Genomic DNA, 13,409 nt, shown 5'->3' with positions numbered 1-13,409 from the left:
GTGCAAGAAGATGAAATTCTTTTCTTAAATTGAAATTATGTGCTCTTGCATTATGGCATGATAATTCTCCCATAGTCTCTGTCCCACACAAATTAAAAAAATTTCCACATTTGACCTGGACAGATTGTATAGGCCTATATTAAAAATATAATGGGAACCATGTTTAAAGAAAAGTAAAAACACAGCAATAAATACTGTGGGACAGCTTATATGCAGGCTGTGGCAGTGAGAGGTGATTCTCAGGGAAAGATCTGTGAAGTTGATCACAGTTTTCATTTTCCTTTTTTAATAAAGAGTAAAGGCTGAAGAGCTACGCTAACCTGCTCTGTCTGCTCATTATTTGGGGTTTTTTAGGCTCAAAGAGGATCACTATTTTACTATATTGGTTTTCTGTCCTCCTGAAGTTTTGATTGTTGTTTTTTTCTTTCCTGTACCATCCCTAATATTTTTTTGTGAGGCTCCAAGGGAATCACTACTTTATCTTCTTTCTGTCCTCCTGAACTCTTATCGTGGGTAAAGTATATTTTTTAATGTTTCACGCATTGTTTTTGCACGAGTCTTCCCCCCTTACTATATATGCCAAAACTGATTATTTCCCTGTGTGATTAACAGATTTTATTTAGCATTTTCCCCCAAACCAGACATGTTTTAATTTGTAACCGCATCTCTCTTCCTGTCAGACCCATAAGATTGCAGCCGAATTGTTCCTTAGTTCAACTAAAATAGACCTTTAGTCTATCTCAGTAAGTCTACCCAAGCCCTCTTGCAGGAAATTGTGTCGGGTAAAAAAGCTCAGTGGTCGCCATGATGACACCATGTTTTTTGGATCCCACAGCTCCACTTCTGAGAGAAACACAGATAAGAACTGAAGCTGCTAGCAGTCACTGAGTGAAAAATATAATTCATCAGAAGAATGATTGACCAGCAAATGTCGGACTTTTGTCCATGTGTGCAGTCTTTAGTAGCATTGGTTAGATTGACTTCACTTTCAGTTTTGTAGTTAAAAAAAAAAAGAGAGAGAGAATTAATGTGAGGGACTAAAACCCACATCCAAACAATTAATGGAGCCGACCGATCACTCCTGTGATGAAATCTATATATTTTTTTAAATCACCAGAGACTTAACAGTTCTAACGAAAAAAAAGAAAGAGGAAAAAAAAAGCCTCACCCTACAGGCTTTCTGTCCATTTAAGGATTCTTTTATTTTCTTATAAATCCCTAGATGGCCTCGTCCCACCCTGCCTCTATGAGCTTTTATAATGACACCATCCCACACTGCCGGCACACTGGGAGCTCCTTTTATAGCTTAAACTTTTTCTAAGGTGTCTGCTTTGTGTTTCATTGCTTACATATGATAGATGTTATATTGTATATAAAGTTGGCTTCCGTGATTCATTCACTGAGTCAGATATCCATGGACAGTTACTCTGCAGCGGGGAGACTTTAGAGTTGAGCTCACCTGACTTCTGTTCGGAATGAAGCTTCGTCTCGTCGAGTCGTATCCGAGATCCGAGTGAACAAACCCTCACAGATCCTCGGGATGAGGCCTGCATCTCCCTGAAACAGAAGGGAAAACTCATCAGCCATTAATCGGGATCAGCAGGTAACTTCCTGTGATAGAAACTTCCCCCTCATCTCCTTTTTTAAAATCCTCCCACAATAATTTGGCCATGATGCTGATAAATATCTTTTTTTGTTTTGTCCAGCATCATTTCTACCTTCTATATTATTTGGATTCTGCAAATGAACTACCATTCAGGTTCTGCTGAATGTTCCTTTCTGCTAAAGTGGAGTTTTCCTTTCCTTTCCTGTTGCTGCATGCAAAGTGAGTGACAAGACACCATCTGCTCATCCATGCATGGATGATACCGACTGTATGGCATCAGGCCTGTTCTGTGCTGCTGTTATAGCAGTAGCTTAGCTACCACTGAGAGGAAGAGCTCACTGGATGAGCCCATCAGGAAGGACCGCTCTGTTCCAAGATGCTTCCTGGATCCTGGCAGGTGGAGTGAAACAACAACTAAAGCAAAAACAAAAACATGCATAAAGCTGTCCCAAAGCTGGGGAGCTCCTTCAGTAGAAGAACCTTGGGGCATCATAGAAGCATTACCTTAGATCCTCCCTCTCAGCAGCAGGTAGACTTAATAACCACTCTGACTGGAATAAAATTACTATCCATTTCTGCTTTTTGTAAATTGCTTTGAGACTATATTAGTTGTGAATGAGTTTTCCAGAAACAGAGTTCCTGCTGTTTGACATCAACACATCCAAAGTTGATGACACTCTTCCATTTTCAGGGTTATGGGAGCATAACTGAACCTATGTTGAACCCCAGGTCAGGTTTCCAGATTTAACCTCAGCTCATGTAAGAGCAACTCCTCCAAAATAACAACCTGGTTTGATCAAATCAGAGGCACATGGCTGCTAGAGCCTCTAAATGAAAGTTTCCTTCAGAAATGATGGATAACCTTTATCTTTTATTGTACTTTTATCAACAGCGAGATTATTCTTGTTTGTTTTTAGATTAGTAAATGGACTCATTCCAATCTGATTAAATTATCTCCTCTGCTGTCTGTTTGCAGAGAGGAGAGCTCTTCAGTAAACAACCGAAGCTTGTTTACTCCTGCTTATCAGAGTAAACAACAACATGTTCACTGAGGGTTCACTGAAGGACAGCCTGAGCAGAGAGCTGATTAGGCTGAAGGAAACATGAGGAAGCGCCACATGCAGTCAATCATCTCAGTTATTCAAACATTAAGATTAGGACATACTGAGACCTTTGACTCATCAAACAATCCAAAGAATGAATTTGGTCCATTGAACTACAAAAACATGTGGGTAAATCCCAGAAGGCTTTAAGCCATGTAAACCAGAGCCTAATAAGCTCCTGAACAAATGAAATGGACCATAAACAAGTTGATGGTTTATTGGCTTTTAATGTAGATCCACAAACTGAGCTTCTAGAAGGTCTTATCTAACTAATTGAGTGCTGTGTGCGTAAATATTAAAAGCTTCAAAGAACAAATGTCTCCTTAGTTTGTTTTTAAGAGGCTCAGTGACGGCATGAAGGACCAAAGAACACTTTACTGCAAAAAGAAAAGAAATCAAATCTAAATAATAAATTTTTTTCTTAAAATAAGTGCATTTTTTCTTGAATTGAGAAGGTAAGTGAGACCCTTTGCCAATGGAACAAGAAGATTTACACTTAAAATAAGAAAACACAACTGCATTAACTTATTTCATCACATATTATCTAATTGTCTTATTTAAATAGTAAAATACTCAATCCGTAAAATACTCAATCAGTAAATATACTTGATTTAAGAAATTTTTACTTATTTCTACGTCATTTTTGCAGTGTGAGTGAATGTTTTCAAGTGTATTTCCTCTAGTTTTATGAAGATAAGTGACACAATTTGCTGGTAGAAAAAACGATTTATGTTTAAAGTAAGAAAAAACTAAATTATCTAATTTCAGGAGAATGGTATCTAATAATCTTATTTTAGGGCCATAGATACTGATTCCATCTCATTTATCTGTTCAAATTAAGGGCCAATAAGACAAATACGGCAAATAAGCTTTCGCAGTGTTATTCCTGAGCCTGGGTGCCATCACCCTGATCTACAGTAATAAAAAAACGGCACTCAATCATGAAAGTACAGCTGGTAGTCTCTCTAAGCATTAGAGCTGGGATTTGGACAATTGGGGGAGAAGACGATAGAGATTCAAGGTTCTCCATGTGGATCCATGAGAAGTGTAGATTTAAATCAGTTCAAGGTGTCATTTCTGAACAACTGACTGGAAACCTGTCCTTGGTTTGTCAATCTGTCCCTATTGTAAACTCTAATGAGATTATATTTGTGCTTTTAAAATAAACTGAACTAAATTAATATTCTGCAACGCAAAGGTCTGAATTAGATCCAAATAGTCCAGAGCAAATGAAAGGAACTAACCTGCTGTGAACTACAGTGTTAATCCATCACTATGGACTGGAGGTAACCTGCAGCCTCACACAGGCCAGACTCACCCAGGAAGATTGTTTTATGCTCAGAAAAGACAAGGTAGTTTGGTCTCATTGATGAGAGGGACGTTTTTGAGGAGCCAAAATGAACTCAAAAGCTGTGGGTTGTTTGGCTACCTTTGTTACTGATCTATTGCAGAAGGTGGATGGAACAAGAGAGCAGGAATGCAGGGGAACGTTCAGCAGCAGGATGTTTGAAACCTGGACCCAGTGGATGTTCCAGCAGGATTAAGACTCCAAACAAGCTACCATCCACGCTGCTTTTGGCAGAGTTTTCTAATGACACTGCCACTTGTGGCCAAAACACTAACCTGCAGCACTCTTTAGCTCATTCTCGTAGTTCATGCTCCAGGTTTTTTTGTTTTGTTTTGTTACCTTACCTAGAGATGCCATTGGTGTCTGTGCTGAGCTGGATGCTGGTCACATCTGAGTATCCACAAAATCCATCTTGAATATAATGTTTCTACTGTTTGCTAGGTCAGACCCATTTAACATGGACACGCTAGAAATCATATCCAAACAGTGAGGAAACTTCAAACTCACAGAACCTTCAGGGAAAATAGTCTACAGGCTTATAGATGCATTGGTGCTGAACTACTGCGGAGTCAGTCTGCTAATCAATCAATGTTGTAGTCATAAAGGATTCTATTTTCTAAGAGACATTTTGCCAAATATAAAAGCGTATAGAGATATTTGAGAAGTTTAAAGGAGATTTAGTGTTTCAACACTTGGTCCTTCTCCTGGTAGAAAAACAAACTGATGACACAGAGATTTCTGTAAATAACAAACTCTTCCTCTCTGCTCTTATCTTTATCTGAAAACATGCTTGGTCCCTCAAACTCGAGCACTTCATCGAACAGACAGATCAATCATCTACAGATCAATCATTTTAACTCTCTGTCCAGCCACAAAGGCTCAACACTGCAGCCTTTAATGGACAACAGCATCTAGAAATATTCCATCATCTTACTGGAACTCCCATCATGGTGTAGGACTTCCCAGAGCCGGTCTGACCGTAGGCAAACACGCAAGCATTGTAGCCCTCGAAGGCCGCCTTCAGGACGTCAGAGCCCAAATCTCTGAAAACCTGAAGAAAAGGAAGCCAGATGTGCATAAATAAATGTTCTTAGAGTCATAGTTAAACCAAAGAGCGTATTAAACAAACACTACAAAGGGAAAATAAGCAGCTCTCACCTTTTCCTGAGAGACGAACGAGGAGTTCCTACAGTCCATCGAGTCGTAGGAAAAGTCGTAGGTGAAGGTCTTGGTCCGCTCCCTCATCGAGTCTCCCAACACTCCATCTGGGATCTTCACATAAAATATACACGTTTTAAAAGTTCAAAACAAGCGAGTAGATTAGAACCATCTCAGAAACAAACCAACCTTCAGGTTGGTGATGCTGGTCTTGGTTCCTTCCATCTTGATGATGCATTGGGCAGTCAGGTCCAACTCCCTGGATCAGAAAGATCAGATAATCAGCTGGATTTCCAAGATGCACATCTAAGACATTTCTTTAGCCTCCAATCAAAACATTAATACCCAGCAAGTTTAGTCAACATTTATTGTCTGAACGAGGTAAGAGCTGCATGATGTAAGGAAATAATATTGGTGACTTGTGACAAAAAAATCTTTAAACAATGTAAAGATCATTCTGCTTCAAGTTGGTTCTAGACAGTATTTGCTGCTTAGCTTCAGCACCGCTTTAGCCTCTGAATCTTTCCATGCAGCTTTAAACAAAACCACTTGAATTATCAACTACCATCTGGGGTTGGCCATCGAGAATCAATAATCAGAACCAGTTCTAACATTTCAATTCAATTAGTTTACATTTTTTATCTTTGATTCCTGTGGTTAAGGTTAGGGTTGCCTACAGATGCCCAGTCCACCGCACTGAAATAGAAGCTGCCTTATATCAGCAGTGTGTGCATAGCCATGTGTTTGTGATGCAGCAGTCGAAGGTGTGGCTTAAAGCTAGGTAAAGGACTAGTAGACCAATATATAATGCAAAGACAAAATGCAAATAATAACGCAAAGAAAAGCGCACAACCAACATAATCACTGTCTGAATCTGAATGGAGCCTAATTTTTGAGCCACTGCACCCGTGTTGTGCCAAGATAGGTTCCCTGAAGGAATTTGTTCCTCCTTTTAATTCATTGCGCAGCTTCTGCAGGAAGAGCAGAGCCTTTTTTATAGTTTCTTTCTCTTACCGTTAACAGATACCCGCCTTGTTCCTTAGACTTAGACAGATTTTATTTTGTCATTTTGTATACACAAGTGTAAACAAAAATACATTTTGTTAAGTACAGCTCTCTAGACTATTTAATTTTTTAAAGTGCAGGTAAGTGCAGGTTTTCTATGCACTCTGGATAGAATGAAAGACACTTTAACATAAATCTAACAAACATATAAACAATTTTAAGTGCATCCGTTCTTTATTCTAGTTCTTTGGTATCTGTTTCATATGATGAAGCCCATTAACTGAATGGCTGAGTTTGAAATGTAATTAGGGCTGAAACATCATTAATCAATTAATCATTAACTAGAGTATAGAGACTCTGCCTTTAACCAAGAGAGCAACCCTTTACCAAGGTTGCACAAAAGTTAAAAAACAAAAAACAACATAGTAGTTAAGTTAAAGAAAAACATTTTCTTCCAGAACACGAGTGGCAATGTTTGAGTTTCACCTTGTTTAATTTCCAAAAAAGTCTTCTCTAAATAACCTTTTCCCATCCATTTATTAAGCAAAAAAACAAACAAACAAACAAAAAACAAAAACAAACGGATTAATCGATTTGCAAAATAATCATTAGCACCAGCCCTGAATGTAATCGTTCCTCTGTCCATAAAAGTCAAACATCACGTCTAGTTGAGTGGAGGTGAGTTGTTATAAATGACATTGAAGATATAAACTCTGTCAGGATGCCTTCCTACTGCGCTGATTTTTCCTCCACCTCAGACACTCAGCCTAGAACCACACCGCAGTCAGAACCAGGGAAATAAAAGATAAAATTGTATTGTATAAATGTGTTTTGATGAGGTATTAAACAATAAAGCTCCATGTGGAAATTTAACTGTGAAAAGAAAATTCACAGGATTTATATCAGAGCTAAAGGGTTGGATATTTACACACTGGTTGAAAAATAACTGTGACAAGTTATAGTAGGTTTTACACTAAGAAAGATATTCAAGGAATTAGATTTAATTTACAAATTCAGCCAATTTCATCCAGACAGAAGAAGGGAGGCTGGCTCATTTATAACATGTACATTTTTATGATTCTTACTCTTAAAAAATTGGAATTAAGAATCAATAGAAATCCGAATCAAAACAAGAAACCAGAAATTCAAAATTATGTGCAACCCTACTAACATTAAAACAGAGAGTAAACATTACAACTACTGTACACCAGCTAACTGCTCCCCATTAGCATGATGGCAGGACCAGGAAGGGATTTTGATCTAATGAATCTGTCAAGTTAGAAATACCTTTAGAGACTAAAGCCTGGTCTGCAGGAGCTCCTCTGGGATAAAACATTTAAGAATAGATCAAAACTATTACGTGAATGAAAGACAAAGTGTTTCGGTCCAGAATCGCATCACAGCAAAACACAAAAAGACCCCAGAACAGCCATGCCCAAGATATAGAGAAAGGATTAAAATCCCCCACTCAGCACCACACACTGGGGCTTCAAATATTCCTCCTGTGGAAATAGCAGCATTTTAGTTTGAAGAAAACTGCAGAGTTTCCATTTGAAATGACCTGTTTGCCACCTTATTTGTTATGCATCATCAAGCCTGTCAGCTCCTGAGTTAAGGCACAGCAGTTCCAACACTTTCCCACTTTGCACACTTACATTTTCAAGAATTTATCGCCAGCATTTGGTCCCCTTCTTACACTTATATACAAACATTTACTAAAACCTTATAGTTAAAGCAGTGTAACAAAAGCCTTTTGGTTTTCCCATGCATTTCAAAATGCAGAAAAATCTTAAAAACAAACTCCATACTTTTTATAGGACTGAACAGGAGTCACATGGGAGCTTTTATCTGACTGAAGGATTGGAAATTGAAAAAGTAGCTAAAGTTCATATGAATCTGCAAGGCTAGAGGTTGGGAGGAGTGGGAAGAAAATAATAATTTAAATCTAACTCATTAGTTTCAGACTAAAACCTGTTAGTGGTGTAAGGGAATTTTTTTCAGTCCAAACAACTTTCTTGTTGACTGAATCTGAATTAAAAGAAGTTTATGGGACTAAAATTCTGACTTAAATCACCAGACTTAAACTGGATAAAAATGGGACGGAAATATTTGACCATGGTTTCACTAAAATCAATGTACATTTTCATCAAAATACTACCTCTTACTAAAATTTTGTCAAAATAACACCTTGTTAATTATCACAATTAACTTGTTTCTTGAAATATTTGTTTCTTTAAAAATGTGACAATTGATGCATTTAATCTCTCAGGGATGGCCTGACAATCTTTCCCTGGTTTTATTGAAGGCAACATTAGTTCCCTTTTATTTTTCTGAACTCCAGATAGTTTTCTACCTACGAAATGTGGTGCATGTTCACATTTCACCACAGTTTGAGAAAGCGAGTTCTGCTTATGTCTGTGGCAACCCTGATTACTTAAACCTGCCTTGCATTATTCACATTAAGCGAGCAAACCATCCTTCTGGCAAAGCCCAGTAACCGACTGGACATGTGTCTAAGTTGAGTCCAAATAATGCGTCCAACTCTGGCTTTTATTTTTAGCAAGTTTTATGTAATACCCGTCCGATCTGCAGGATATTTGCTCTGCAGACAGATGCAGCTGCACCTTTGTTTGTTCAAAGACTCAAAAGCTCACATTGATATATAAGCTGCAGATGCACCAAAGCTTCCATAGCAGCTTCAGAAACACTCCAGATTATTTCATTTCTCTGTCAGCAGAAGACGAAACTACAACAAAACGAAAGCACATTACGTAAAGCTGTCACGGTGCAGTAAAAATGGGTCAAAAGTCACCGGTGTGGAGGCAACATTAGGCTAGGAAATGGTTTGGTTTCTATATAAACTCTGGTTCTGGAACCTGAGCCAATGTTTTCTTTATCTAAAGAAGTTCAGGGGAAATATCTCTAAATTAGTGCTGCAAAATGGAAGCTATTATAATAAAACTATTAGGGATTTGGAGGTCATGCTTACAGAGATATTTTTTAAACTCCAGAAAAATAAAATGAGATTTTAATAGTTTTTCCCCCAAAATGAATACTTTTCAATATATGTATTCTTTTAATATACATTTCAAATAATACATGTACAGCCCCTTAAAGAAAAAGAAGTAAAGATTAAAAAGAAATTGTGATCTATGTTATTAGACACCCTGAATCAGAGAGCATAACTGAAGACAGATGATCATGAATTATCTGAATAAATATTTAAATAATATTTAAATAATATTTTAAAATGTTTAGTTTTCTGATTTTGTTGTTTTTGTTGCTCAGGATAGGTTTGATTATTTATTGCAAAGCATACAAATCACTTTACCTTCTGATTTATTGAACTAAAATTTTAAAAACTTTGGACTTATGGAAAACATGGAGCTGCTTCTTGGATCCAAAAGTTTCTTTTACAAAGAAAAAACAAAACAAATGAAGCTGAGAGGAAGAAAACAGCCAGACCTAATGCTGATGAGGAAATGTTTCTTTTAATTAAATCCTCTAGTTCTCTAGTGTGATCAAAAACTCCAGCTCTGCTCAAATTAAGCACACAAATCACAGAAGTTGGGGAAATATTTCACCAGACTATCATACTTTTCTTTAAGGTGCAACATTCAACACATTTGTTTGTTTTTTATGGTCCAATTAGCAATCATTATTACGACAGCAGTATGAAGTCATGTAGGAATCAGTAATTAAATGTGAGGAAAAAGTGATAAACAGAATGTTAATTGATCACCTGCTGCCTCAAAGACAGAAAATAAACCCTCTGAAAGCAGAGTGTGCTTCACTCACCGCCTGTTCATCGGCCTGACCCGCACAGCCACTCGGACAGACGCCATGGTTCATCCCGCTGCAGCCTGTTCTGTCCCGGTCAGTCAACCTCCAGCTGCCCGCTCCTCTTTATACCAGCGGCTAGCTCCCAGGCTAACGGGGCATCAGGAGCCGCGGAGCGGAGGGGCAAAAGTCACCCAGATAACCGATGGAGGACGTCAAACTATGCTGATAATAATGGGGGAGGAGATGGAGGACTTCCTGTTGGGATAAATGTTATCGAAGCCGCGGCACGGAGCTGCTCACATCCCCGGTCACCGCTAGCTTAGCTCACACAGGTGCATCAGCTGATGAAAACATTATTGAGGTATGGAAGCTCCACAGGGACAAAAATGTATTCCCGATTGAATGGATAAAAGGATAGCGAAGAGGATTAGGGACACTGAAAAAAAAGTTGACTGATTTTTAAATTTTATTTCAGTTTAATATGGGGAAAAAGTCAGAATTCTTCTGACTTTTTTCCTCAGAATTCTGACTTAAATTTCAGAATTCTGACTTTAATCTCAGAATTCTGACTTTTTTCCTCAGAGTTCTGACTTTTTTCCTCGAAATTCTGACTTTAATCTCAGAATTCTGACTTTAATCTCAGAATTCTGACTTTTTTCCTCAGAATTCAAACTTTTCTCAGAATTCTGACTTTTATCTTAGAATTAAGACTTTTTCCTCAGAATTCTGACTTTTTTCTTCAAATTCTGACTTTAATCTCAGCATTCTGACTTTTTCCTCAGAATTCTGACTTTTTCCTCAGAATTCTTACCTAAAGCTCAGAATTCTGACTTTTTCCCTCAGAATTCGGACTTTAATCTCAGAATTTTGGATCTTAATGTAGATGGGCACCATGAAAAAAGAGATGAGGGAGCACTCAGCTTCACTGACAAAGATGTGACTTGTTTGGGAGGACCAGTAACACATTGGTAGAAAATGCAATTAGGCACATTTTTAGGTGCCAGAGAGGTCCTCGGTGATTATTTCATTAATGGAGGAGCAGAAGGTGATTAAAACAAGAGAGCTAATCTTTAAAACGGACATGGCTATGGCTTGATGCTGACATGTTTGTTAGCTGTCAGAAAACAGTGAGAATTCTGAAATTAAAGTCAGAATTCTCAGATTAAAGTCAGAATTCTGACTTTTTGGTCATAATTTACAGAAATAAAATTTGAAAATCAGTTAACTTGTGGCCCTAATCCTCTTCCGTACAAGGATGTCTGGATTCCTAAAGTCAAAGAAACACATTTTAAAGTTATAAACAAAATTTATCCTGTAGCAGAATTTTTAAGAAAAAGATTTGGTTTAGTGTTGGATCAATGTTCCTTTTGAAATAATAATAGTGAAACTCTTGAACATATGTTTTACCAGTGTCTTCCTACACATCTGGAAAGAGATGAAAGATTGGATTTCTTTGAAAATGAATGATGTTCCCCCATTCACCCTAAATGATGTCATTTTTTTATATGGACCATCTTCCCCAGCCCTATTCTGATACTATTAATATCCTCCTGCTGTTGGGTAAATATCATATCCACTGTGCTAAATGGAGAAATGCTAAACCTTCCTTTCATTGGTTTATGAATGACTTTAAACCCCTTTTTTCTTCTCTTAAAAAGATTTTTTTTAAAGACAAATATGCCAAAAGAAAATTGAGTCTTGAATTCTCCCAACATATGCTATTCTAAGTGCATCCACCTTTTTGTTTTTCATATTTCTATGGCTCTTTCTATGTTTGATATAAATGTTTGTTGAGATAAATCCCCTGCTATTTGTTTTACTTTGTTTTTTTCAATTGTAATTAATCTTCATCTTTTCATGTACACTTTTGCCATCCTCTCTAAGAGTATTTTTTCATGTAAATGTCAACGGCTTGATAAAAAAAAGGATGTCTGGAATACCGTACATTTTGTGCAACAACCAACAGTGTAGTGTCAATTATATGCAGGGATTAATTAAAAAGTGGATCTGATATATTTAAACATCGGCCACTTTATTAAATACTCTTTTTGTTTTGCCCTGTTGTGTCTCTTTAATATCAGGTTTCCACCATCCATCCAGTGCCTGTTTGCTGCAAACCAGTTCTCACAATTTTATGTTTGTCCAAATGATCTTTGGAACCAATGAAATTCCAATAAAGTTCTTACTTTACTTGTGTTAAATTATAAAACTTTGTTTTCTGTCTTAATCAGTTTCTATTGGTGACCAGTCATTAACTGAAATAGTGTACTTATTTACTTTGTCTATTTAAATATATCTCTCTAAATAAGGCCAAATAAGACTGCTGTCTCTTGGCCTATATGTAATGTAATGCATTTTTACATCTTTCCAGCTTTCCCTCCCGGATTCCTTCCTGAGAAGAGATCACTCGAAGCAAACACTTTATCTAACATGTGATTTAAATGACCATGAGTGAAGAAAAAAAATAGCAACAGAATTTTCATGTTTAGAATAAAAATGGAATAGAAACATTGTCCCACAGTGGGGAAATTCACAGTGCATTTGCTTGAGTGATAAGTGTGTCCTTCTGTACTTATTTTTTTTTTTTTGTATTTTATTGCTTTTTAAATATATCCAGGGTACTACAGAGGAAAAACAGCCTTTGGCTAACTCTAGCTTTCTTTGACACATGAATAGTCGTGTCGTGTGTTTTATTGAATTGTGCCACCCGCTTTCATGTAAGTCAATCGGATCAAATTAAGAGCATAACAACATCAACATCAGTGCTTCCACATATTCATTCAAAAATATTAGTGTGCCTGCTAATGAGTTTTCACAGAGGTCTGAAATAAAAGAAACAAACAAATATTTTTTTGTCCCATTTGGTTTTATTTTCTTGCTCAAAGATCGTGCTCAATCCCCAGACCTTATTACACATCCAGATTTACCCATCAGCAATGCAAATGCTTCTGGAAATATCAACCACATTAAGATATTTCCTTTCTCTGTTACTGCCACCCTCCACATGATGTCTATGTATTCTTACACTGCTGCTATGAACGGATGACCTCTGTGTCCGGAGAAAGTTTAAAGTCCACCTGATAGAGTTGGATGTTTGGAGATTGTTCAACCAGGTCTCCACCATGAACAGAAAATCCAGTTCTTGCCTTTTACAGTGAGTGGAACAAGTACAAAGTCTTACTTGGTGAGGCTGTAGAACTGATCAGGACAAGCTTCACTGGAAAACAATATTTTGATGGGATATTTATATATATCCAGGGATTAGTCCCCCATAATGCATTGCTGTTCTAGTACAAAGGGAGAACCCCAAAGTCCTCACCTGATTCTATTTGAAAAGCTTTTAAGTAGGTAGCTGGGAGTAGCAGAGAATAAATATAGCCACCCAGTTCATCCATCCAGGAGAAGC

At 37.4% G+C, this 13,409-nt stretch overlaps 1 protein-coding gene across 6 annotated transcripts in view; it reads right to left on the bottom strand.

The window, feature by feature from the left end:
• kif16b (kinesin family member 16B) overlaps nt 1-10,358 on the bottom strand; it is a 29,337-nt gene extending 18,979 nt beyond the window's left edge. For all 6 annotated transcript variants that reach the window (XM_015390017.1, XM_015390012.1, XM_015390015.1 and 3 more), the window contains exons 1-5: nt 10,019-10,358; nt 5,405-5,474; nt 5,216-5,329; nt 4,992-5,108; nt 1,460-1,557 (exon numbers count right to left, since the gene is read on the bottom strand). In XM_015390017.1, coding sequence (XP_015245503.1) covers nt 1,460-1,557; nt 4,992-5,108; nt 5,216-5,329; nt 5,405-5,474; nt 10,019-10,065 — 446 coding nt within the window. In that variant the 5' untranslated portion in view covers nt 10,066-10,358. The remainder of the gene's footprint in view (nt 1-1,459; nt 1,558-4,991; nt 5,109-5,215; nt 5,330-5,404; nt 5,475-10,018) is intronic.
• Between the last annotated feature and the right edge of the window lie 3,051 nt (nt 10,359-13,409).

This window comes from Cyprinodon variegatus, unplaced genomic scaffold, assembly GCF_000732505.1.
Source record: "Cyprinodon variegatus isolate N-32 unplaced genomic scaffold, C_variegatus-1.0 Scaffold481, whole genome shotgun sequence".
Taxonomy (NCBI): domain Eukaryota; kingdom Metazoa; phylum Chordata; class Actinopteri; order Cyprinodontiformes; family Cyprinodontidae; genus Cyprinodon; species Cyprinodon variegatus.
The sequence above is the reverse complement of the archived record's forward strand: the minus strand, read 5'-3'. Positions and strand labels throughout refer to the sequence as shown.